The 24,066-nt window shown below is 51.4% G+C and overlaps 1 protein-coding gene across 5 annotated transcripts; it reads left to right on the top strand.

The window, feature by feature from the left end:
- Window positions 1-20,860, top strand: SLC4A2 (solute carrier family 4 member 2). 5 transcript variants are annotated; one of them, XM_056799905.1, is made up of 24 exons: window positions 63-219; window positions 2,840-2,966; window positions 3,467-3,559; window positions 4,572-4,749; window positions 4,923-5,161; window positions 5,242-5,357; window positions 8,298-8,521; window positions 8,742-8,884; window positions 9,235-9,415; window positions 12,572-12,707; window positions 13,016-13,181; window positions 13,668-13,782; window positions 14,410-14,594; window positions 14,807-15,032; window positions 15,346-15,567; window positions 15,693-15,841; window positions 16,152-16,346; window positions 17,978-18,223; window positions 18,358-18,447; window positions 18,689-18,855; window positions 19,464-19,717; window positions 19,827-19,996; window positions 20,272-20,445; window positions 20,623-20,860. In XM_056799905.1, exons 2-24 carry the CDS (start codon window positions 2,904-2,906, stop codon window positions 20,701-20,703), a joined length of 3,813 nt encoding a protein of 1,270 aa, XP_056655883.1. In that variant the 5' UTR covers window positions 63-219; window positions 2,840-2,903; the 3' UTR covers window positions 20,704-20,860. The 5 variants fall into 5 exon arrangements, with proteins under 5 accessions (XP_016281732.1, XP_056655883.1, XP_056655884.1 ...); XM_056799906.1 differs by lacking the exon at window positions 63-219 and adding an exon at window positions 1,974-2,067; XM_016426246.2 differs by lacking the exon at window positions 3,467-3,559 and having other exon boundaries at window positions 1-219.
- Window positions 20,861-24,066: the final 3,206 nt, after the last annotated feature.

Below are 24,066 nucleotides of genomic sequence, written 5' to 3' on the forward strand. Positions count from 1 at the left end.
ATACACACCCCCGGCGGAGCCGCGCACGGCACGGAGGGGGGCGCGCACGCAAGGGGCCGGCCTGCTTGCGGCGCGGGGGAAAGTTGAGTTGGGAGAAGTTCGGAGAGGCGGGGGCGCGCCCCAGGGTGGGCAAGGGGGAGCTGCCGGGAGCGCGCGCGGGCGCCCAGCAAGGGAGTGAGACCCTCGGGATCCCCGGGGAGCGAAGCTTGGAGCAAGCGGGTAAGCGAAGGGGGAGGGGGGAGAGTTGGAGTTGGGGGGGGAGGAATGGGTCGAGGGGAAGGAGGCGAGGGAGGCCTGGGGCGTTAGGGAGAGGCAGAGAGAGAAGGAAGGAGGGAAGGGACCCGGGGACACGAAGTGGAGGCGAGAACGCAGAGGATTGGGAGTAAAGGGGGCGCTGAGAGGCGGAGAACCGGAGGAAGAAGGATGGAGAGGCGGGCAGGGCGGAGGCGGGATGGGGAAACTGGTCGGAAGTGTAGACGCCCGGCCCAGGTCCATTTCTTGGGGTTCCCCAAAATAGGTGTGCTGTGCTTCCTGCTATCAAAAAGAGCCCTCCAGACAGGCGCGGGCTCCAGCCGAGCTCAGCAGACCCCTGCCCCAAACCCTGGCGCCCGAGCTGGAAGCTCTGGGTCCCCCTCCCCCAGTCTCTATCTACCCCTCCATCCCTCTCTGCTCCCTCCACGACCCCTCCTCGTCCTTTCCGTCCCCCACCCCTCTTGCCCAGATTCGACTTCCCTGGGCCCTCCCCCCGGGACGCCCCTCCATCTGCCTCTTAAGAGGCGGGACCGAAGATGGGGTGGGGGGAGACAGGTCAGTCCAGGACACAGGGTCAAACCGGAGGGGCAACTGAAGGGCGGGGTGGAGTGAGGACCAGCCCTAAGGATAGAGAACTCGATCTTGGAAGTTTGGGGCTCCAGAGAAATGTCTCGGATTTAGGAAATTGGGGTGAGGAGGGAAGGGTTACTACCCCTTCTGGGGATGTCCGGCTGCCCCCTTGCCCCGCCTTACCACCTGGCAGTGGTGGGGTGTGGAATGTGTGCATTCAGTTTGTGGGGGGAGGGAATAAAGCCGAAGAGGGGGTCCCGGGGTGCGGGCTAATCCCGTCAACCATGGAGTGGGGAGAGATTTTAATCCCCCCGGGCCGGTCGGGGCTGGTCCGGGGAATGTGCCCCCACCCCGGATTATCGGCCCGGAACGCTCGGGACAGAGGCCGCTTTGTGCTCCAGCCCAGAGTTGGGGGGATGGGGGTAGGAGGGAGGAGGAGGGGGTGATGAGCCACAAAGGGGGCAAATTGAAGACTCCGCGGGAGAAGTAGGGAGCATTAAGAGTAGGACCACCTGTAGAAACTCTGGACCGAGGTTCCCCGCCCCCCTCAGCACACACAACTCTTCCTCACTCGGGACTTCCCCCAGCCCCCCACGGGCAGTGGGGTGCAGCCTCCAAGGGACGTGCCCTGGCCAAGGGCCGGGCCGGGGATGGGGGTGGGGAGACGGTCAGCTGAGTTGAAGTTAGGGCCAGGAATGTTCAGCCCTAGGCTCCCAGAATTGACCCTGAGACTTACACCTTTTCAGCCCGAGGGGCTGGCCCGCTCCCACGGACTAACCGGCTCTTTACCCTTGCGCTAATGTCTATACACCGATCCACCCCAGAACCCACAGACTCTCCTTCCCCAATCTTCGGGGCTGGAGCGTCCCCATCCTCGGTTATTTGAGGCATGGATACATGCCTGCATCTCCAACCGCACTCCCCCGGCCCTGAACCCACTCTTTAGCTTTTCGCGGAACTTTAAGGCCGTGCCCGCCCCCTCCCTCCAGGCCAGTCACGGTCACGGGCAGGTTCTAGCCCCAAAGCTCAGATTTTCCCTCCCCGGGAGGGGAAGCGGGGAGAGGAGACTCGGCCCCTCCCATCAGCCAGGGTCCCTGTGTCCAAGGAGCTAAAGCCTGTGGAGGGTGAGGGCGCCAGCGGGAGACCTCCTCCCCGACCTCCCAATCCTATCACGTGCCCCTCACCCCCCCAGCATAAAACTCAGCCCCGCCAGCCCAGTTTCCTCCCTCCCTCTGCTCCTGCTGGGTGAGTTCTGAGGCTAGGCTTCAGCTCCTCCTCCCCGGGCCCCCACTTCCCTCCCCTCCCCAGCTTCTGGGGGTGTGGGTGAGGGGAGCGGGGCGGTTCCTGGAGCGGGACCCCTCTGCCTTTCTGGCCAGTTCTCTTCCTGGAAAGAGTTCCGTTTTCATCTCCTCTCCCTCCAAGTTTCTGTCCCTCCCGCTTCTCCGGCACAGGCTCTCTGGCTCCATCTCTGCTGTCTGCCTCGGTCGCCCTCTCACCTCGTCTGTTACTATGGCCACCAGGCTTTGCCTCTGCCTCCGTCTCTCCTTCCTTCTCTTGCCCCCTGCGTGCCTCGATCTGGCCTCCGCAGCTTTAGCCCCCTGCTTGATCCCCTGGTTCTCCTCTGGTCTCCCTTCCTGCTCCCTTGGCCTTGGTTACGTGGCTTTTAGCGGCCTTCACCCTTTCTTCTCCAGCCCCCTTTGTTTTGGGCCCTGGAAAGGGCGCTCCTTCGTTCTGTCGCTGCATTTCTTTCCGTCCTGCGTCTCCCTGTTCCCTCGGGGGACCCCCCTCTTCACTGGATCCACTGCTGCCTGTAAAGTGGCCGCTGACCCTGAAAGAGAGCGCCGTGTGCGTGCATTTGGGGGTGAGGGCAGGGGTGCCCCCGGCCCCTCCTCTTGTCGCGGCGGCTCTCGGAGCGCTGCGCACATAGTAGGCGCACACGGGGATCTCTGGGCTCGGGGCGGTCGCCTGTGCCCGCGTTTCTCCGCCTCTCGGCACTGACGGCTTCCTAATGCCGCAGGGTATGCTGCCCTCAAGTTGTCCTGGGAGTTGCAGGGACAGTGAGAAGGGCTAACACCTTGGCCATGAGCAGCACTCCCAGACGTCCCACCCTGGGCACGGGCCCAGGGCCTGGCCCCTTCCGAACAGTGAGTACTGACTACCCCCGCCCTGTAACCTCGGGCGGCTCCTTGGGGGAGGGGGAGCCGACGCCCCTTCTAGGGTGGCTCGGGCTGGAGGGGGTTGTTGGGGCCGCGGGAGCCTGGGGAGAAGGTTTGGGCTTGTTGCTGGCGGCCCGGAGAGGAGGGCGGGAGGTGGCAGGAGGTTCGCCGCCTTTTCGGTAGAGCGAGGGCCTGTCCCGGGAAGTGGACGAGGGGAGAATTCAGACTCGTATTTCCCCCTCGAAGGGGCTCTCCTTCCTTTCCCGGACTCTGCCGCTGCTAAGTGGCATCCCGCGGCCAGCCCTCCCCACTCGGAGGGTGTAGCTTCGGCAGATCCGCCCCGCCCTCGGTCCGGCGTGTCTTAAGGCCCCGCCCCCTCTCCATGTGGCTGTTCTCCCCACGTGGCCCCCCTCTTTCTCCCGGGGGAAATCATTAACCCCGGAGCCCTGATGCCTTAGCCCAGTTATTGGTCACTTTGGTCCCGTCAGACACATGACCAGGAAGGTGCGCGGGCTGGTCCCCTTCCCCCTCCCTCCTCACTGCACCCCCCGCCGGCCATGGACTTCCTCCTGCGGCCTCAGGTGCGAGGGGTCCACGCGAACCCCCTCCCTCCTTTCCCTTTTCCCACCCTTCCCTCCCCCTTTCTGTCTCGCCCTTGCCCTCATTCCACCCTCCCCCATGTCTGCCTGGTCCCCCATCCCCTTTTTCGTGCTCCCCTCGGCCCCAGCTTGTTATGGGGGAGGTGCAGAGAGCTTCGTGGGAGCGGGAGAGTTGGGTTAGAGCTGGGCAGGTGCCGGCCTCCCCGGGGCATGGGCACCCCTAAATACACTCCCACCTTGTTCGGGTATCCACAGTGGCTGCCCTACGCTCCCCCGCCTTCTGGGTCACTGCCTGGCCCAGCTGGCACGGGCAAGGTGGGGGGGACCCCTCCCTCGCCCTTGGAGGTTCTGATGCCCTTCAGGGCCTGAGGCTCCTGAGCAAATATTTGGTGGTAGCTAGAGCAGGGGACTGGCCCGGCACCTGAGGGGACAGAGACAGGGTTAGACTCGTGGCCAGATTAGTTCGGCTCCGGCTGCCGGCTCAGCTCGCTCCCGGAGGGCGGCACAGCCTTCCCTCGCCGCAGCTCCGCTGGCTGCTACCGCCACCACCGCTGCTGCTGCTGCTCCTTCCTGCAGGATGACTCAGGTGGGGGGGAACGGGGCGGCACCCGCGGGGGTGGGGGTATGTGGGGCGCCCCGGGTCGGATGCGGCGCGCACGTCCCCTCCCAGGGCGTGCAGCACCAAGCCAGGGTTCGGTGTGAGCTCCCCTTGGGGGCTGCCGAAGTTATTAGTGGGGCTCAGCCCGGAGCCTAGCCGAGGTGAGAACCGCCCGAGGGGTGCGTTTGAGCATCGGGATCGCGGGCAGGCCGCGGAAAGTCCTGCTGTCCGAGCTGTGATTTCTCCACATAGCCTCCGGAATGACCACCCTTGTGGGCGGTGTGCCGGCCCGGAGGGGCCAGCGGAGGGGGGAGGCGGCTCTAGGAGCAGGGCCTCAGGGCCGAGAAGACCTGGGACCCCTGAGGCTCCATCTCCTCTTCTCCCCACCCTCCACAGCCTGAGCCAGAGGGCTCAGGCCCCCACGCGGGCCCTGGGTGCCCTCCGTTCGCCGAACAAGAAGATGACGAACTGCACCGCACTTTGGGCCTGGAGCGCTTTGATGAGATTCTGCAAGAGGCAGGATCCCGCAGCGGGGACGAGCCGGGCCGCAGCTATGGGGAGGAAGACTTTGAGTGTGAGGGGGCGGGGTCTGAGAAGGGCCGGTGGGGGGCGCCCCCGCGGGGGAGAGTGCTTAGGAGGAGAGGGCCCCCGGGAGCTGGGGTACAAGGGCGAAGGCCGGGGAGGGGGAGGGGCGGGAGAGCCCCCGGAGTGCCGCCCTCTGTAATGGACTTTCCCTTCCCCTGCCAGACCACCGCCAGTCTTCCCACCACATTCACCACCCGCTGTCCACCCACCTGCCTCCCGACGCACGCCGCAGGAAGAACGCCCAGGGTCCCGGCCGAAAACAGCGCAAACGCCCCGGCGCTTCCCCCACCGGAGAAACCCCCACTATTGAAGAGGGAGAGGAAGAGGAGGATGTCAGTGAGGTGGAGAGCGGGCGAACAGCTCCCCAGCTGTCTCCAAGCTCCACCCCTACTTCTGTCCAGGTAAGGGGAGCCCCCAGCCCCGCCTCTAGGAGCCAGAGAGCCGGCGGGTCGGAGATCTCCAACTTTTGTTTGCTTTTTAGTTCTTTCTCCAGGAGGATGACAGCGGCGACAGAAAACCTGAGGGACCTGTTCCTTCCCCCACGCCGCAGCCCGACCACCCCGAGAGCCCCCAAGCCCCCAAGGGGGCCCAGCCCGGGTACGTGCTATCTCAGGGCTGGGCTAGCGACTGAGGGGAGAGATCTGCCCTGCGGCAACTTACCTTCTAATTAGCGATTCCGCCTGGAGCTGTTTTGGACATTCCAGCCCCTGTAAAACCAGGAAAGGCTATCACCTTAGGACAAAAAGGAATGCGATTCTCCCAGATTTCTGCCTTATCCTTTAAAATGCCTTTGGCTCTTCTTTTTTAAATAACCCATCTTAGAATCACTACCTGTATTGGTTTCTGGGTAGAAGAGTGGTAAGGGCTGGGCAATGGAGGTGAAGTGACTTGGCCAGGGTCACACAGCTCCCAGGAGCTCTCAGACCTCTGAGCCTTCTCGCTGGACCCTCATGGACTCTTTAAGCATCCATAAACACCTTCTCTGAACCAAACTGAGCTGGGGCTCTCTACTTCCCTGTTTCCCCCCTTCCCCACACACATTTCTGTCCTCCAACTTTTGCTGTACTCCTCCTTAAAGGGCTACTTCAGATCATTTCTTTCCTGAAGCCTCTGCTGCCTCCATCCGGAGGTGATCTCTCCCTCCTCTCGACTCAGCCCTGTTTTGTACCTCCAGCTTCCTGTCTGCCTCCCCCAAGCGGAGAATGTTTCTCCCCTCCCCAGATTTTCCCAGACAGAACATTTTGTCCAGCTCTGTTCTTTCCCCCATGACATCTCAGCAGATTATAAACTCACTGAGGACAGTGACTCATTTTTTCCACCATGGTGCCTGGTATATACTTTTCAAATAGTTGTTTAGTTGTATTGAATTGATGTTGTACCTTGTATTTAAGGATTTGTCTCTTTCTAAAATCTCCTCTACTACACCGTAAACAAATCAACCTGGGAGGGTTTCTGCCTTGTCCGTATTTTGTAACATCTGCAGTGTGTTTGCATGGGGGAATCGGTGCTGAGACAATCAAGAAGGGCTTCTTGTAAGGAATTGATGAGCTTTTAAATTTTTTTAATTTAATTTCATAAATGGCTTGTTTTCTGCCTGTTCACTATGAGAGAATTTAAAAGACACGTTAAAGCTCTTACTGGGGGCTAAGCACTGGAAATAAAGGCGAGAGTGTGCCTTCTAGGAGCTTATACTCTAAATCACATGGAACAGGTGTCCAGGAGAGAGGAGTTTGGGTCTGAGGCAGGGGCAGCGAACTCAAAGCCGCCCGCCCCGGTGGGCAGGAACCACGTTAAAAGTAATTGGGAAATAGTTAACAGCAAAGAAAAAGAGAATGGACCCTAGACCAGTTAAGAGATAGGTAGGCCTTAGTGCTCTCTGACTTCTCAACACCACTAGGGATGGTGAAATAATCCGCAGGGCAGTCACTTGACCTGTCCTTCCTAGACGCAGCGGTAATATGGCTTTAATTACAGTGTCTGGAGAAAGAGATGGGAGTGGGGTGACCCGGCAGTAGGGCAGAGGGGGAAATGGTCTCTGATGGAGGACAGGCTGGAGATAGGATGGAGGAGGTGGATACTCATTCACTTAAGCCACCTCCAGCCAGAAGTCCTAAAGGCCTGGGGCTAGGGCTTGGCATAGATTCTAGAGGGTTTAGTGTAGACACGGAGAGCAGGGATGACAGGACCATCTTTGTGGGCAAAGCTGAGGGCATAACTACTGAGGGCCCTGTGTGGTTAGAGGAAACTGGTTCAAACTCAGGGTACAGCAGGGAGCCCCATATGACTCACTCATGTCCCTGCCGCCAGGCTCAGCAATGACTAATGCGAAATAGGAAGCACATAGGTAGTGGAAAATCTTATTTATTATATGTGGAACAAACTGACCAGAAGTGGTTTAGATGATTCCAGTTTTTGCTTTTGTTTTGTTTTTGTGATATCCAAAACAAGGAAGTAGGCGATTGTTATAGGTCTCCTCAAAAGAGAAATTGGAGGAGTTTATTTCTTTAAAATTTGCAAAGTACTTTACACACATTATCTTGATTCTCTACAACAACCCTGTGAGGCAGGTGCTATTATTATCCCCATTTTATAGTTAAGGGAACTGAGGCCAGGAAAAGTTCAATGGTTAGCCAGGTTTACACAGCTAGTAGGTGACTGAGGTCACACTTGAACCCAGGACTCCCTGCCTCCATGTGTAGTGCTTGGCCTGCACCTCACTGCCTAATAACTGTGCTTTGTGCTATGGACTAGAAAGTCATGGAATATGGAGAAGGGAGAAGTGTGCATGTTGGGGGCTGGGTTGGGATGGCTTAAATGAGCAGAGAAGGCCTCACTGAGGAGGTCTAAGACTTTAAGTTCAAATACTTTTACTAGCTGTGTGACATGCAAATTTGACTATATAAATCATATAGCCCCTCTTTGCCTCAGTCTTCCTATCTCCCAGGGCTGTTGTGAGGATCAAATGAGATATCTAAAGGGGCTTTGCAAACCTTAAAGTACTACATAAATGTTTGCTATTAACTATTAGCTAGGTCTTTAAGCATACCTTGCCCAAAATCTGAAAATTGAAAATAAATAAAAATTTATTGTGTCCCCCCAAAAAGAAATATAAAAGAAAAGGCACATAACACACACAAGAGTACCTTAGCAAAAAGGGAAGGGAAGGGTCTTCAGGAAAAGGAAACAACATAAGCAAAGCCGTAATTATAGGAACAAGGGTCCCATTTAGAATTAGCCACAGAGGAAAGCTTGAGACAGGTAGAGTAGGACCAGATTGGAGTCTGGGATGGAGAAGGGGGTCCCTGCATAACACTTGGATTGGTGAGTCTCTCTACAAACAACCAGGGCTGCTCTGACCCCTTGCCATGCTTTGGGGATCTAGAGGCTGGTGCCGGTAGAAACTGACCTGTCCACAAGGGCTGGAAGCACCACAAACCCGTCCTGTTCCTTGTTAACTCTCTATATCCTTTGTTCAAGTCCTGAGTATGGTGGCACTGAGGGTAGAAGGGTTGCTCACGCTCTGCTTATTTGTCCCAGGGCTCCAGCAGAAGAGGCACCTGGAGGTGCCATGGGGGGAGACGATGGGGGAGCCTCAGGTCGCCCCCTCGCCAAGCCCCAACCTGGGCACCGAAGTTACAATCTGCAGGAGCGGCGGAGAATCGGGAGCATGACAGGGGTTGAGCAGGCAATGCTTCCCCGTGTGCCTACGGATGAGAGTGAAGCCCAGACCCTCGGCACGGCTGACCTGGATCTCATGAAGAGTGAGAGCTCTAATGGGTTGGTCATAGGAGAGCTTCAGAGATAGAACAGGGAGGCAGCCACTAAGAAATAAAGGACTGGGGTCCAGAGTTGGGTGGATGGAGGAAGGAGTGGAATGATCCATCTTTTTTCTTATCCTTGAACCTTCAAGTGGGGTCCCCCCACCCCCATAGACACACCTTGTGCTTCTACACTCATCCCCCCAACCTCCATCCCCTGCAGGTCACCGGTTTGAAGATGTCCCTGGTGTGCGGCGTCATTTAGTGAGGAAGAATGCCAAGGGACCTGTACAGGGTGGCAGAGAGGGAAGAGAGCCGGGTCCTACTCCACGTGCCCGGCCCCGGCCTCCCCACCAGCCTCATGAGGTAACCCCTCTGATCTTTGTACCTTCCTCTTTTCTTCACCATTTAATTTTTCAAAGCATCGCTGCCTTTGTGCTCCCTCAGTCCTCTCCCCTTAGTGTGGTAAGGCAGGCAGGCAGCATCTTTCATCCTCTGCCTGGACAAGAGCATGCCCACTTAGTGACAATGGGGCACTGGCTTCTCAACCCAGTGTTCTTTCTCCTGCCCATACTCCCGTCCAAAGGTCATCAGAGCAGCCTGCCTCCAGCCCAGACCACTGAATTATTCCATTCTCACCCCCAAATTAAGCCAGAACACAGTCCCCCTCTCACCACCAGCGCTTGCTGGATGCCCAAACCTCTTCACCTTCCCAGGTGTTTGTGGAGCTGAATGAGCTCCTGCTGGATAAAAACCAGGAGCCTCAGTGGAGGGAGACGGCTCGCTGGATCAAGTTTGAGGAGGACGTAGAGGAGGAGACCGACCGATGGGGGAAGCCCCACGTTGCCTCACTTTCCTTCCGAAGCCTTTTGGAGCTGCGGAGAACCCTGGCTCACGGTAACCTCCTCGCTGTCTCTCCAGGTTCTCCAGCCCACTTCTCACAGGTGGGCTGGGGTACTGCTGGCCCATTGGGCCATCCATGATCCGTCCTTCCAATCTTTGTACTCTGTATTCCCTGCCACACATACTCACACCAAGTGGCTAACTTTTGGTGATGTCATCCAGATTGCAAAATGCCATCAGATAACTTAGTTCTATATGCCAGGCTGGCCTGAGACATCTCAGTCGTGTTGTGATATCTGTATTGTGAAGTCAACGACCCCTCATTTCCCAACTACAGGTTTTTCTGTTTTTCATGTATTCTTCTTTGGTTGGTTCTGGGCATAGAATACTAATGCTACAGTTACACTCCACTTATCTGTCAGAAGCTGTCGTGGGAACAGGCTGTTCTGTATCAGTGAAGTTTCTAGATAAATGAAGCTTTGTGACTTGAAGCATCAAAGCTGGTTTTAACCATTTTCATGGAGGTTTTTTTCTAAACTGGAGTACTCCCCTCCCTGCCTTCTTAAATGGAGGATACCAAACAGAATTTAACATTTTCATGATAATGCAGTCATCATTCTGAGCATTTGCTGTAATTCTGGGTTATAATCTGGTACTGCTTAGCCCTCTACTACACTAAATGACTTCTGGACTTTTGGCTTGTTGGCTGCCCTTGCTGCTGTCAGGGAGCTGGCTTCTAGCAGTGAGCCCACTTTCTAATTTGCTGTTTCTAATCTGCTTTGGGCCTGGGAGCCAGGTGACTAAGCATGTTAAGATACATGCAAATTAAACAGATAAGAGAACCCTAGAGAGGCAACTAAAAAAATGAGACAATAACCTTGGGAAAATTGCAGGATATATAAATAAATCTGCATAAATTTTCAGTATTCCACCAAACTAACAAAACCCAACAGGAAGAGTTAGAAAAGAAAAATTCAGTCAGAATAACTACAGAAGTAATAAAATATTGGGAGTCTATCTACTAAGACTAGAAGTAACAATATAAATCTAACTATAAAACACTTCATAGAAATAAGATCTAAATAATTTGAGAAATAGCAGTTGTTCATAAGTAGGTCAAGACAATATAATAAATTATAATACTCCTTCAGTGCTGTGCCAATAAAATAGGCAAAAGAATATTTTTCAGAAGTATATGGGGAAACAAAAAGAAAGGTAAAGAATTTAAAGGCAAAACAGGGAGGAAGAAGTTGGGCCTCCAACTATTACAAAGCCGTTAAAGAGTTGATCGGTAGAATAGAATGGAAGTAAACAGAGAATATTTATAATTAACCCAATCCAGTACTGGGGGAAGGTCTCCCTATAAGTCTGGAAGAAATAAGGCTTAGACTAACACCTGACCCCAAATACCAAGGCAAATTCCAAATGGATGACCTAAATGTATACGGTCACATCATGAATTAGAGGAGTAAGAGAGAAATTATCTTCCTGATCTATGGATAAGGAAGAGTTTATAACTAAACAAATTTTGATTTTACAGTTTTTAAACATTTTAAAGTTTTGGCAGAAACAAAAGTCTAATGGAGGTAAATTTAGAAGTGAAACAGGAAACTGGGAAAAAATCTTTGAGTGGGTGGGCTTCTCAGACAAAGGTCTCATATCTATAAAGAGCTGTAAAAGGCTAAGTCATTCCCCAATAGATAAAATCGTCTGAGGATATCACCAAGCATGTTTGAAAGAAAGACATCCTGGGTTATTAATAATTAGGAAAATACAAATTTGAGGTTCTACTTTATGTGAATCTGACTGGTAGTGCTGACAATAGAAAATGAACAGTTTGGGGAAAACAGGTACACTAATATACTCTATACTGTAACTATACACCCACAGTTGGTAGAATTGTGAATTGATCTTGCCATTCTGAAAATCAGTTTGGAACTATGCCCCAAAATTTGCTATGCTGTGCATAATCTTTGACCCAGCTAAACCACCCATAGGCCTATACCTCCAAAGGAATCAAAGAGGGAAAGGACTTATGTAAATGAAGAAATTTATAGCAGCTCTTTTTGTGGAAGTCCAAAGATGGAAACTAAGGGGGCATTCTATTGGGAATAAATAAATTTTAACATGTGAATATAATCGAATATTATTGGACCTTAAATTAAGTGGAAAGTTTCAGGGAGTACTGGGAGACTTGTGTGCAGTGAAGCAAGCAGAACAAGTATACAATGGTAATAGAGAGAAAAACGACAAAAGAAAAGTGGGCTGAAAGTGAGGGTTGGAGGGCTTCTCCTTTAGTAAAGGATCCAAATTTCAGCACAGTTTTGATTTCTGGGGTCTGCTTCTGATTCTTAGCTAACTAGAATGGGGATAGTGGAGCTGCTAGGTAAGTGACCTCTATGAAGCTTTCTGTATTCCTTTTTGTGTTGTTTTAGGATGACCAAATATTTGTGTCAAGTCTTATTGTTTGCAATAAGGTTATGATACGTTTTTGTGTTTATGGGGTTTTTTAAACTTTTAAGACTTGAATCTTATGAAAATATATGCCCAGGACCAGTTCTGGAAATAGATATACGAGAGTCAGGTCAAGGAACTGGGAGTGTGTTACCTGGAAAACTGATGTGTGAAATCTATCTTCAGATATTTGAACACCTGTCTGTAGGGCACAGATTTATTCTGGATAGTTCTAGAATGAATAGGTAGATGCTATAAGGAAGCACCGGAGGACTGTGGGACTCGCCAAGTAGTGAGCTGCTCAACTCCTGTAATGCTCTATCAAGGACTATCACAGACTGACAGTCATAGGGGTTTCTTCCTGGATTTAGGAGGTTGGATAAGATGACCTTTAACGAAGGTCTTTGCCAACACCAAGATTCTACCTTCTGATCCTGGGCAATCTTGTAACAACTCGTAGACATGGGCTGCAGCATAAGGCTTATTGAGAGTAGGCCTAGAACCTTAGAACCTAAATTTCCAGCCTCCTAGCCCAAAGACTTTTCACTAAAGCACACTAGCTGTTTGCTTACTTAGAGACTTCTTCCCTTCTCCATGACCATCGTCCCCTGGCCCTAGGAGCCAGGCTCAGCCTTGGAACTTCCCCCTGGGGTCCCCACAGTTTCTGTGTGCTCCTGCCTCTCCTCTTGGCCACCAACCCAGAGGAGGTGTGTTTACAGTTCCCTTCTCGCCATCTTCCCTTTTGCATCCTTCCAGGGGCTGTACTCCTCGACCTGGATCAGCAGACTCTGCCAGGGGTAGCACACCAGGTGGTAGAACAAATGGTCATCTCTGACCAGATCAAGGCGGAGGACCGAGCAAATGTGCTTCGGGCCCTGCTGCTGAAACACAGGTAAGTGGTTCTCCTGAGATAAAATTCTTCCACCAACCCCAAGGCCTAAAGGGACTCCTTCCCTCACCCTTCTCCATTGAGGTTCATTCTAATCCTTGTTCCCACCCCAAAGAAATCCATTCTTCTCACCAGTGAACACTATTGGGACATTCCACTAAAACCCAAGGATCCACAGGGCAGTCTACACAGCGAGAAATATTCCCTTCGGTGGTCAGCCTTGCCGAGGCTCCCCCACTCCTCCCTCCCCTTCATCCTTCCGCCTCCACAGCCTCCTAGGCCTCCTCATCTGTTACTTCTCTCCCCATCAGCCATCCGAGTGATGAAAAAGATTTCTCCTTTCCTCGAAACATCTCTGCTGGCTCCCTCGGGTCCCTGCTTGGACATCACCATGTTCAAGGGACCGAAAGTGACCCCCACGTCACTGAGCCCCTGATTGGAGGAGTTCCTGAGACCCGGCTAGAAGTAGAGAAAGAGGTGAGGAAGGAAGACTGAAGTTGGCATCAGTGAGAGGAGGGAAGAAGAAAGGATGTGGGAGACCTGCATTATAATAGTAACAATAATAATAGCTAGCATTTAGATGGCACTTTTAACATTTGCAGAGCACTTCACACATGTAGACCGCATTTGATTCTGACAACCCTGAGAAGAATGGGTTAGGATCATCCCTATTTTCCAGATGAAGAAATTGAGGCACAGAAAAGTTAAATGACTCACCCATCATCACACATCTAGTAAATGTTAGGGGAAAGACACGAGAATTTGTTGGGAATTATTTTAGCTATTAACGATACTAACAACCATCCGATGGAGACATGTTTTCCTCTCAGGAGAACTGTGAGAATGCTTTGGAAGAAAATAAAAATAAAAAGTGCTTTAATTGTAGATCAAGGGGAAAGAGTGGGTTTTGGCAGGGAGGGAGATACTAAGCTGTATGTCCCTCTCTTTCTCCTTCCACCCCAGCGGGAGCTGCCTCCTGCCGCCCCTCCTGCAGGCATTACTCGATCCAAGTCCAAGCATGAGCTGAAGCTGCTAGAAAAAATTCCTGAGAATGCGGAGGCCACTGTGGTGCTCGTTGGTATGAGGGGTTCAGGCTGGGTTTGGGGGAGGATGTAGTTTAGGTACAGTGGATAGCTTGAGGCTGTTTGGAGGTCCCTCTGTGCCCTCTTCTCCTTCCCTTAACTCCCATGTTCTTCTTAGACCAGCTTAGACCAGATGCAGCTCCTGGTACCAGGCTTTGTCTCTGCATCCTGTGGAGCATCCCCTTTCACTCTCCATTCCAGGCAGACCTGTCCTTCCTGGAGATTCTCCTTTGGACCTCTCTTTCTCCTTTCTTGCCCTTATTTGTCCTCGAAGACTCCCTTTTCCCAGGACCTACTAAGTGCCTCCCTCTCCCCAGGCAGCCACACAGCGAGCACGGGACTTGGGGCCTAGGAGTCCAGATGTGCTCAGTGAACCGCTGGACCGCTCTGCACATTAGTTTCTTCCTTTGTGAAATAAAAATGATAGTACTCGCCGCCTCCAAATTGGGGTCCTTGATTAGGTTAAGATCTGTGTGTGCCCCATGGGCATGAGAGGAACCGTCCCTACATCTGGGGACTTCTCACGTTCTCCCGGAGATCCTGGGTCCCTTCCCACCCTCTCCCTCCCACGGTAACGGAGGTCTTTGGACCTCGTGAGTCTGACACCCCACTGTCCCCACCAGGCTGCGTAGAGTTCCTTTCCCGCCCCACCATGGCCTTTGTGAGGCTTCGAGAGGCAGCGGAGCTGGACGCTGTCCTCGAGGTGCCTGTGCCTGTGCGCTTCCTCTTCCTGCTGCTGGGTCCAAGCAGTGCCAACATGGATTACCACGAGATTGGCCGTTCTATCTCCACCCTCATGTCTGACAAGGTCAGCCCCCACACAGTCTGCCCCAGAGAGGCCCCTTAGCCAATGCTGGTTCTGTCACCCTGGCCAGCCAGCGAGCAGGAGCCGCACTCCAGGGGGGCTGGCCCCTTCCTTTCTCCCAGATAACTCAGCCACGCGCAAAGCTGGCTAAGCAAGGTCTCTGGTCCTCTCTCCCCCTCATGCTGATCTGTGCCCGTGCCCTCCCCATCTGGCAGCAATTCCACGAGGCGGCCTACCTGGCGGATGAGAGGGAGGATCTGCTGACGGCCATCAATGCCTTCTTGGACTGCAGTGTGGTGCTGCCGCCATCAGAGGTGCAGGGCGAGGAGCTCCTCCGGTCTGTCGCTCACTTCCAGCGGCAGATGCTCAAGAAGCGGGAGGAGAAGGGTCGGCTGCTGCCCACGGGTGCAGGGCTGGAGCCAAAATCCCCTCAGGACAAGGGTACGGGCCTGGCGTGGAGGGGAGGCGGGAGAAATGCTCGAGGAGGACTTTGAGTGGGCAGAAGGATGTGGCCAGCTGGCCAGAGTTTCTGAAAAGTGGGGAGACACAACTAGGGTGCAGACTGAGGTGAGGGTAGAGTTCTAATGCAGGTATTGGGGTATATTTCACAAGGGGGATCCTCAGAAGGCACAGCGAGCAGGGAGAGGAGTGACTCAGGTTCTCTAGGATTTAAAGGTTTGGGCACCAGGGTAGAGAATTTGTGGGTGACTGGCAAGGGTCCGGGGGTTGTCCCTGATGGAGTCCGGGGCTGCAGCGCTCCTACAGATGGCAGAGGCAGCAGGGGGAGCAGATGATGATGATGACCCCCTTCGACGCACGGGCCGGCCCTTCGGGGGACTGATTCGGGATGTGCGGCGCCGTTATCCTCACTACCTGAGTGACTTTCGAGATGCGTTGGATCCTCAGTGCTTGGCTGCTGTCATCTTCATCTACTTTGCTGCCCTGTCCCCTGCTATCACCTTTGGGGGGTTGCTGGGTAAGTTGGGGAGTGAAGGGAGTGGTGCAAAGGGGCGGAGAGAGTAGAATCCCTAGGCTTGGTCATGCCGGGATGGGGCAGGGATCCCTGGATCCTCGGCACCTGCATCATCTCTTTCCTCTCAGGAGAAAAGACGGATGGTCTCATTGGGGTATCGGAACTGATCATATCCACGGCTCTCCAGGGGTTGATCTTCTGCCTGCTGGGTGCCCAGCCCTTGCTCATCATTGGCTTTTCTGGGCCCCTGCTGGTCTTTGAGGAAGCATTCTTCTCGGTAAGGCTGATTGTGGGCTGTCCAGGGTGCTGGCAGGGGTGTGAAAGTTCACCCTGAGGTACCCATTACTTTCCTGCTGTGACATAATGGATAAGAAGGTTGAATTTGGAAGGAGGAAGGCCTGGATTGGAATTCTGCCTCAGAGCTTTAGAGCTGTGTAACCCTGGACAAGTCACTTAATGTCCCTGAGCCTCAGGTTCCTCTTCTGCAAAGTGCTGGGAAGGGGGTTAACACTGACTTCGCAGGACCAGGAGGTGCGCTCTCCCCAACAGCTCCCTCAACCTTGAACCTTCCCTTCTCCCCTGCCCAGTTCTGTAACTCCAATGGCCTGGAGTACCTGGTGGGCCGCGTGTGGATCGGCTTTTGGCTCGTGCTCCTCGCTCTGCTGATGGTGGCACTGGAGGGCAGCTTCCTGGTCCGATTCGTCTCCCGCTTCACCCAGGAGATCTTTGCCTTCCTCATCTCCCTCATTTTCATCTATGAGACCTTCTACAAGCTGATCAAGGTGAGCAGCTCTCTTCTCCTGGACTGGTGAGTGGGAAGGGGCTGGCTGCCCACAGAGTTCTTCCCACCCCCTGTGTCTTTGGAAATGGGTGCCATACTTAGGACCAGGAGGGGCAAGGGCAGTGGTCAGGCCTGTGCAAGAGGAAGCTCACATTGGCACATGTGAAAGGCAGATGAGAGACCCGAGAGACCGGTGTCAGAGACAAGTCAAAGTTCTGATCAAGGCCGGGAGCCCTGAACCTGGCTGGTGGATATGCATAAGAGGGGTGTTTGGGAGAGAGACTGCAGTGACAATCATCTGGGCTTGGTACTTAACTCAATGTAGGCGAGGGAAGAAGCACCTGGGACCTGTGAGTGGGACAAGAAGGAGTTTGGTTTTGGAGACTTTGAGGGCATGGCAAGACTTCTGAGTGGATATGTACAATGAGCAACTGGAAATAGAGTTCGGGAGCGTAGGGGAGAAACTGGGACTAGGCACAGATCTGGGAAGTGTCAGGAGAGAGGGAATAATTAAAGGGATGATAGCATAGAGGGTTGTCAAATGATAGTGTAAAGAGAGAAGGGGGGTGGGAACATAGCCTGAGCACAGAACTGCAAGAGGGGAAAGAGGCAAACAGGGAGAAGCAGCCAAGGGCAGAGGTCCAGAATGACAGTGGATTCAGCGATAGCCTCCACACTTTCTGCCACAGAACATCGGGTAGGACACAAGTCTGCTCTGAACAGGCTGTGTTAATGGGAAAGGAAATCAGCTTTGAATGGCTGTGCATCGTGAGGACCTCTTCAGACTGCACAAATTCCTTGTAGATCAAGTCAGCACATTAGGAGTAGGAACAGAAAAGGCAGGTGTTGGGGGTGATTGGGGTGGGGGGTGGGGAGGGTGGAGCACTGCTTAGGCAGGCAGGCAGGCACAATAGAAAAGCAGAGAACAAGGATGAAATGACTGATTATTAAGGCTGGGTGGGGAAGGAAGCACAGACAGAAGACAGAATAGGTGCTGTGCAAACTAGAGGGAAATGTTGACATTTGGCAGACCTAAAGGGAAGTTCCAGAAACCTTAAACCCATCGAACCCCGTGTTTGGGAATTTTCCTTTCTTCAGTCCTCCCTCCTTCAGGGCCCAGCTCATGTGACTTTCAGAAAACTTCTGATTTTAGACTCCTGCCCCAGCCAGAAATGATCTCTGTCTTAATTTTTCCAATACTTTCTATATTCTTTATGCACGAAAAATGATCTCATTTGTATTCTAGTTTGGACATATATCCTATTTTTCCCACTTGTCAGTAAACTCTCAGTAACAGGGGAGAACTATGTTATCTGTGGTGTCCCAAGTTCTCCTAACCCCAGTGGTCTAAATCTAGTAAGCACTTCTTAATTTTGAATTGGATGTTTTAAGTCTCATTTCTTCCATGAAATTTTTGAATCACTTTGATTCATACTTATTTCTTCCCTTGACCTTCAGGAGTGCTTAACTGCCTTTGCCATTTACTTGCGGTTCACAACCTGTCCTCCACTTTGATTGTTTTCTTTGTGTTATCTCTAACCAAACTGTTCATTCCTGGAGGGAAGGGGGGAAAGTATTCAGTAAACAAAGATTGGGTCCTTGATTAAGTTTTTCCCTCTTCCATCTATCCAGATCTTCCAAGAACACCCACTCCATGGTTGCACTGTCTCCAATGGCTCTGAGTCAGAAGTTGAGAATAAAACATGGACAGAAGTAATGGTGGTACTGAGAAATGGGAGTGCAACTAGTGCGAAAGCAGGACAGAAACCACAGCCCCAGCCCAATACAGCTCTGCTGTCTCTAGTGCTCATGGCTGGGACCTTTTTCATTGCCTTTTTCCTTCGAAAGTTCAAGAACAGCAGATTCTTCCCTGGGAGGGTATGTGGCTGTGGGTTGGGAGATGTGGTGGGGAAAAGTCCAAGAAATTAATATTGTCACCTCTAAGATTGCCTTTTTCCATTAAGCGGAAGAGACTTTTAATGTTTTCTGAACCTGTACTCTTTCCCATGCAGATCCGAAGAGTGATTGGAGACTTTGGGGTTCCCATTGCAATTCTCATCATGGTGCTGGTGGATTACAGTATTGAAGACACCTACACCCAGGTGAGAGGGGAGATGGATGGGCATACATCCAAACCCACCACTAAAAGGGTTATGACAGTCATTTTCCTTATCTCTGGGATCTTTAAGAGCTCTGTAATTCCCCTTTCCCTGTGACTTCCATGCACCCTATTTCTGTTAAAGCTGATTTCTGCCTGGTGCTCATTTTTCTTAAGCACAGCAGACTCTTGCTGTTTTTCAATCTCTTCCACACTGCTCACAGCCCCAACCCCTGCCTTTGCAGAAGCTGAGTGTGCCTAAAGGGTTCTCAGTGACAGACTCTCAAAATCGAGGCTGGGTAATCCATCCTCTGGGCAGAAATGGGGACTTCCCAGTCTGGATGATGATCGCAAGTTTTCTGCCAGCCATCCTTGTCTTCATCCTCATCTTCATGGAGACTCAGATCACAACGTAAGTCTGTATTTGGGGAATTCATAGGGGAGGATGGACCTGAACAACTAGGGATAGAGCTTGATGGAGCAGCAACCACAAAGGTTAGGAGATAAGGTTTAATAATTAAATTGAAACTAAATTATGGAAGCCCCTGATTACCAACCCAATGACTTCGAACTGGCATTGGGGAATCACTGAAGGTTTTGGTGTAGAGGCTGTGATATGGTACTGTCCAGAATGTCAAGGAAGCAGCCAGAAAGAACATTAAAAATGATCTAGCCCAATCCTCCTCCATTTTACAGGTGCAGAAATTGAGACAGAGCAGATAAATGACCCGCCTGCACTTACATTCATTTAACATGGCAGCATTGTAGATGATATATTAGAATAACAAAAATGGAGCAAGGAAATCAATTAGGAGACTATTGTGAGTAGCCTGGCCTGAATAAAAACAGGAAGAATAGGCTTTCAAGATATTTCAAAGGAAGAATGAGCCAGGGTGGATGATTAGACGGGTAGAAGGAGAAATAAAGATGCTGGGTAGCCAGGATCTAGGACCCAGCTCCCCTCCCATATGTAAGGAAAGCAATAAGTAATAAGTGGACCTTCTCTTCCCCTTCCTCTAGGCTGATCATCTCTAAGAAAGAGCGAATGCTGAAGAAAGGCTCTGGCTTTCACCTGGACCTGCTGCTGATTGTGGCCATGGGAGGTCTCTGTGCCCTCTTCGGCCTGCCCTGGCTGGCTGCTGCTACTGTCCGTTCTGTCACACATGCCAATGCACTTACTGTCATGAGCAAAGCTGTGGCACCAGGGGACAAGCCCAAGATCCAGGAAGTCAAGGAGCAGAGGGTGACAGGGCTCCTAGTAGCTGTACTTGTGGGTATGTGTCTCTTTTCGTGGCTTTAGCTCCCTGAGACTCAGCACCTTCCCAGGATGAGAGGCTGGGGTGAGTCCTTTCCCTTTACTTCTCCTTTTTTCTTCCCCTAAAGGCCTCTCCCTAGTGATTGGGGACCTGCTGCGTCAGATCCCCTTGGCTGTACTCTTTGGGATCTTCTTGTATATGGGTGTGACCTCCCTAAATGGCATCCAGTTCTATGAACGGCTTCACTTGCTGCTTATGCCACCCAAGCATCACCCTGATGTCACCTATGTCAAAAAGGTGGGACCCCCTTCCCTTATTCTTGGCTCCATTTGTACCTAGGTCTCTTTCATCTCGGCTTTTCCAGCCACCCCTCCACCATTTTGATGTTAAGTAAAGCCAGTCTCTTGCCCTTTCTCCATATCAGCCATTATCAGCTGGTATCCAGTCCCTATCCGGCTTTGGTTCCCCAGTGGTCCAGGCTTGTCCAGCACCCTAGAAGAGTAGAAGAGACTGGCTTTGCACACAGGGAGACTTGGGTTATTAGTCTGCTCAACCTTGTCTGTTCTGTGCAGGTTCGAACCCTTCGGATGCACCTGTTCACAGCCTTGCAGCTCCTGTGCCTGGCCCTGCTCTGGGCTGTCATGTCCACAGCTGCCTCTCTTGCCTTCCCTTTCATCCTCATCCTCACAGTGCCACTTCGGATGGTTCTGCTCACACGAATCTTCACTGAGCGAGAGATGAAATGTGTAAGGCCCACCCCCCAGGCTCTGTTCCTGTTTCCCCTGACCTTTCCACAAGACTCATCTCCTGTCAAGCCTCCAGCCTAACTGTACTTCCCATGTCCCTTCACAACTGAATTGTGGAAAAATTTCTACTTTGAAACATTCCTTCCTTCCTCTGACCTCAATTTCTCTTTTCCACAGCTGGATGCTAATGAGGCCGAGCCGGTGTTCGATGAGAGGGAGGGCGTGGATGAGTATAACGAGATGCCTATGCCGGTGTAGGGTGCTGGACGGAGAGACAAGACTGAGGGACTGATGGACAGAGGGATCAGGGCCTGGGTAGGGGGAACAGGTCATCCTCCATCCTCTTCTCCCTCATTTTTATTTAAGTGAATAATTTAAAGTCCTCCCTTAGCAGTAAAGAGCTTTGGCCCCCGCAGCTCCCCTGACTCCATGCTTCACTGGGGGAAGGGGAAGAAATATAGATGAAGACAGGACAGGCTTCCAGAAAGCATACATATGATCAGGAAAGACTTTAATGAAAACTGGGACACAGACAAGTGGTACCTTATTCACTCTCCATAGGTGGTGGGGTGATTTCACAATCCAAAACAGGAGAGTCTCTACTTCATGGACCAAGGGCCTGGTAACTTTAATCTCAGGGAACTTTTCAGCTAGGGCAGCTTTTGTGGACTCCATGTCCACATCTGGCCAGCTGTTAGAGAAGGGGGCAGAGGCTGAGGTTCATTATTTTAGACTTTATTCACTTGGTTGTTCAGATATGTGGTGGGAGTATGAGGAATTTGATGCTAAACTATTTTATAGGCAGAGAAGGGATATGTGAAAATCATTATCCTTGGGGCAGAATGCTCATCACCTCTACATCACGAATATTGCTCTTGTTTCTCAGACACCCTAAATACTAAAAAAGCAAAACTCCTCCCTGGATCCCTTTGCAATCCAGTGCCCAAAAATACCTTTGCCTGTTCAGTGTGGTATAACCTGGTGGCATAATTATAATCCTGTCAGTATTTTTTTCTCCTAACTGCTGCTCATGACTCTTAGCCATTGTTTCCTTATTATTGTGGAAAAGGGGAAAAGAGATCCTAAAAATGGAAAGACCTGTGAATTCAAGAGACATGGCTTTTAGTGCTGGCTTTGAGAGTAACTGACCATGGAAGCCTAGGGAAATTGTCTTTTGCCTGAGACAGTTTCCTCATCTGTTAAGTGAAAAGGTTGCCTTAGCGGTTCTTTCCAGGTGTAAAAAATCTGATTTCTGATAGAATGAAATATAAGCCTAAATGTATTGGGAACTTCTGCCTTTTGAAATAGCAATATAAGGACTGGACCCTATCTAATTCCAAACATTTCCCCTTTCTGCTCCCTTATCTGGATTAAAAGTCTGTTTCCCCATGCCTACCTGGACTTTCCCTAGTATGGTCAGCCAGGGAAAGACAAACATTTGGTGTTTTTCGGGAGTGAAGACCCTGATGTCCTGAGAGCTCCAGTTACATAAAGATGTCAAACATATAAGATTAAGGTCTATGGAGAAATTGGATGTGCCTAAGATGCCACGGCATTAAAACATTACAACTGCCACATGTGCCCCTCTCCCTCCCTGCCTTTTCCCTTTGGTCACAAGACCTAGGTATCATCCTACCTTGTACCAGTAACATGACCAATGAAAGCTGGGGAAAACATGCTATGCAGGGCCCCTGAGGAAGATAAAGCTGACAGTGAAAGGAGGAGGAAGAGGATGGTGGGCAGGATGCAATCTTCATTGCCAGGTTAAAAAGCTGTCCAGGTAGAATACAAATTGCTGGTCTCCAGGCAAATCATTCCTCTGCCCCAGGGGCTTCCAGTTGTGGTAGAGTTGGGAAGATGATTGCCCATTTGTTGGTCTACTTCTAGTACTGTGGCTGATTCAATATCCTGTGAAGAGACAAGCAAAAAAACAAGACAATATGAGTTCATAAGGCAGTGACTCAGTGCCATAGGAGTTTAAATGGAGAAAAGAGCAGGGAATTCAGAGGGACAGAACACTGGTCGGAAGTAGCCAAAGGTTCCATAGAAGAAACAGGATTTGATACAGGCCTGAAAGAAGAGTTCTAAGGATATGAAGTAGGCCAGGCCTGAGCTGAGAGTTAATGATAAGGATGGGAAGGTAGAAGAGGGTTGGCCCAGATTATCATGAGGGTGGGCTGAAAAAGGTTGTCCAAGTAGTGAAAGGAAGGCTTTGCCTGTGTGGTTAAGAATGTTTCATAAGGTGCCCCCTAGTCCAGAACATACCACCAAAGAATGGGCTGTTGCATATTTTCCCTACATATTCCCTCCCCCTCTGCTATTATCTAACAAGATACCAGACTGGATGCAGTTGGAAATTAACAGCTTCCAGACTAACCATAATCAAGGGAGGATGGGGGGAGGGGGGATTTTCAAAAGGTGATAGATCTACTGCTTTGGCTGGGAAATATACGGAGGCTGTGATGAGATTCTGGCCCAGGTTTTGGATTCATTTGCCATTTAATTGTGTGATTGTAGGAAAATGCAATTTCAGTGTTAGTTTAGAAAGTTTCTTAAAAGAATAAAATAAGTTAATAGATAACAAGAAAAAATCAAAAGCATTTAGCACTTAATTTGCAGAATACTTTAAAAGCTACCCTTTAGGATAGGTAGAACAGTGTTATCCCCATTCCTAGAATTCCATCACAGGCTCATAGAAGGGTTCTTAAAAATCATTTGGTCTAGGGGGCAGCTGGGTGGCTCAGTGTATTGAGAGACAGGAGGTCCTAGGTTCAAATTTGGCCTCATTCACTTCCTAGCTGAGTGACCTTGGGCAAGTCACTTGACCCCCATTGCCTAGACCTTCGATCTTCTGCCTGGGAGGCAATACACAGTATTGACTCCAAGACAGAAGGTAAGGGTTTAAAAAAAAAATCATTTGGTCTAAATGAAAATAGGGGCAACCCAGCAGTTGAGGAAAACAGTTTTGAAATGGGGATAGTCTGATCCTGTCACAAGCCTAAAATTTTAAGAGAGGAGACCTCAAAGACAAACCTAAGTTTATTTTACAGCTGAATAGACAAATGACATACATTAGAGAATAGGATTTGAATTCGTCCAACCCATTGTTTTTTGCGTATACTACTGCGCTTCTACCCTAGGCTTTTCTTGATCTACTTTTTATAATAGAACCTTGAGGTTCATAAAGTTAGAGGTGGTAGGGCCCCAGGAGGAAACTGAGGCCTGGAGTGGCCACTGAATTTGGCCAAGGTCACCCAGGTAGGAACTAGCAAAGCCGGAATCCCACGTGGGGCCCAGTGCCCTTCCCCCTGTACCTCGGGGTTCTTCAACATTACTAGAGTAACCTTTATCTTGCCTCTATTCCTCTCCTGCCCTTCTATAGCCGCAGGGCCAGTTGTGTAAATAGATGCAGATTTGGGGCGTGGAAGGAGGGATGTCCTAGCTAACTGTAGCCTTCCCCAAACAGTTTTGCCCAGCCTAGCCTCATAGCCAAGGGTCAATTCAATAAGCATTTATTAAACATCCCCAGCGTGCACCACCCAGCCGCAGGCTTTGCAGCAGTTCCCCGGTAGCGTTGCGGCCTGGCCTTCCGAGGGTACAGTGCTTCGTCAACCCCCTCCC

This window comes from Monodelphis domestica, chromosome 5 (genome assembly GCF_027887165.1).
Source record: "Monodelphis domestica isolate mMonDom1 chromosome 5, mMonDom1.pri, whole genome shotgun sequence".
NCBI classification, from domain to species: domain Eukaryota; kingdom Metazoa; phylum Chordata; class Mammalia; order Didelphimorphia; family Didelphidae; genus Monodelphis; species Monodelphis domestica.

What these genes read in the sequence shown, in the direction of transcription:
- SLC4A2 (XM_056799905.1), top strand. Translation starts at nt 2,904, where the DNA reads ATGAGCAGCACTCCCAGACGTCCCACCCTGGGCACGGGCCCAGGGCCT. An exon ending in GGCCACTGTGGTGCTCGTTG is followed by an intron (nt 13,783 to 14,409) that starts GTATGAGGGGTT and finishes TGTCCCCACCAG; the next exon opens with GCTGCGTAGAGTTCCTTTCC. An exon ending in GCAGATTCTTCCCTGGGAGG is followed by an intron (nt 18,224 to 18,357) that starts GTATGTGGCTGT and finishes TTTCCCATGCAG; the next exon opens with ATCCGAAGAGTGATTGGAGA.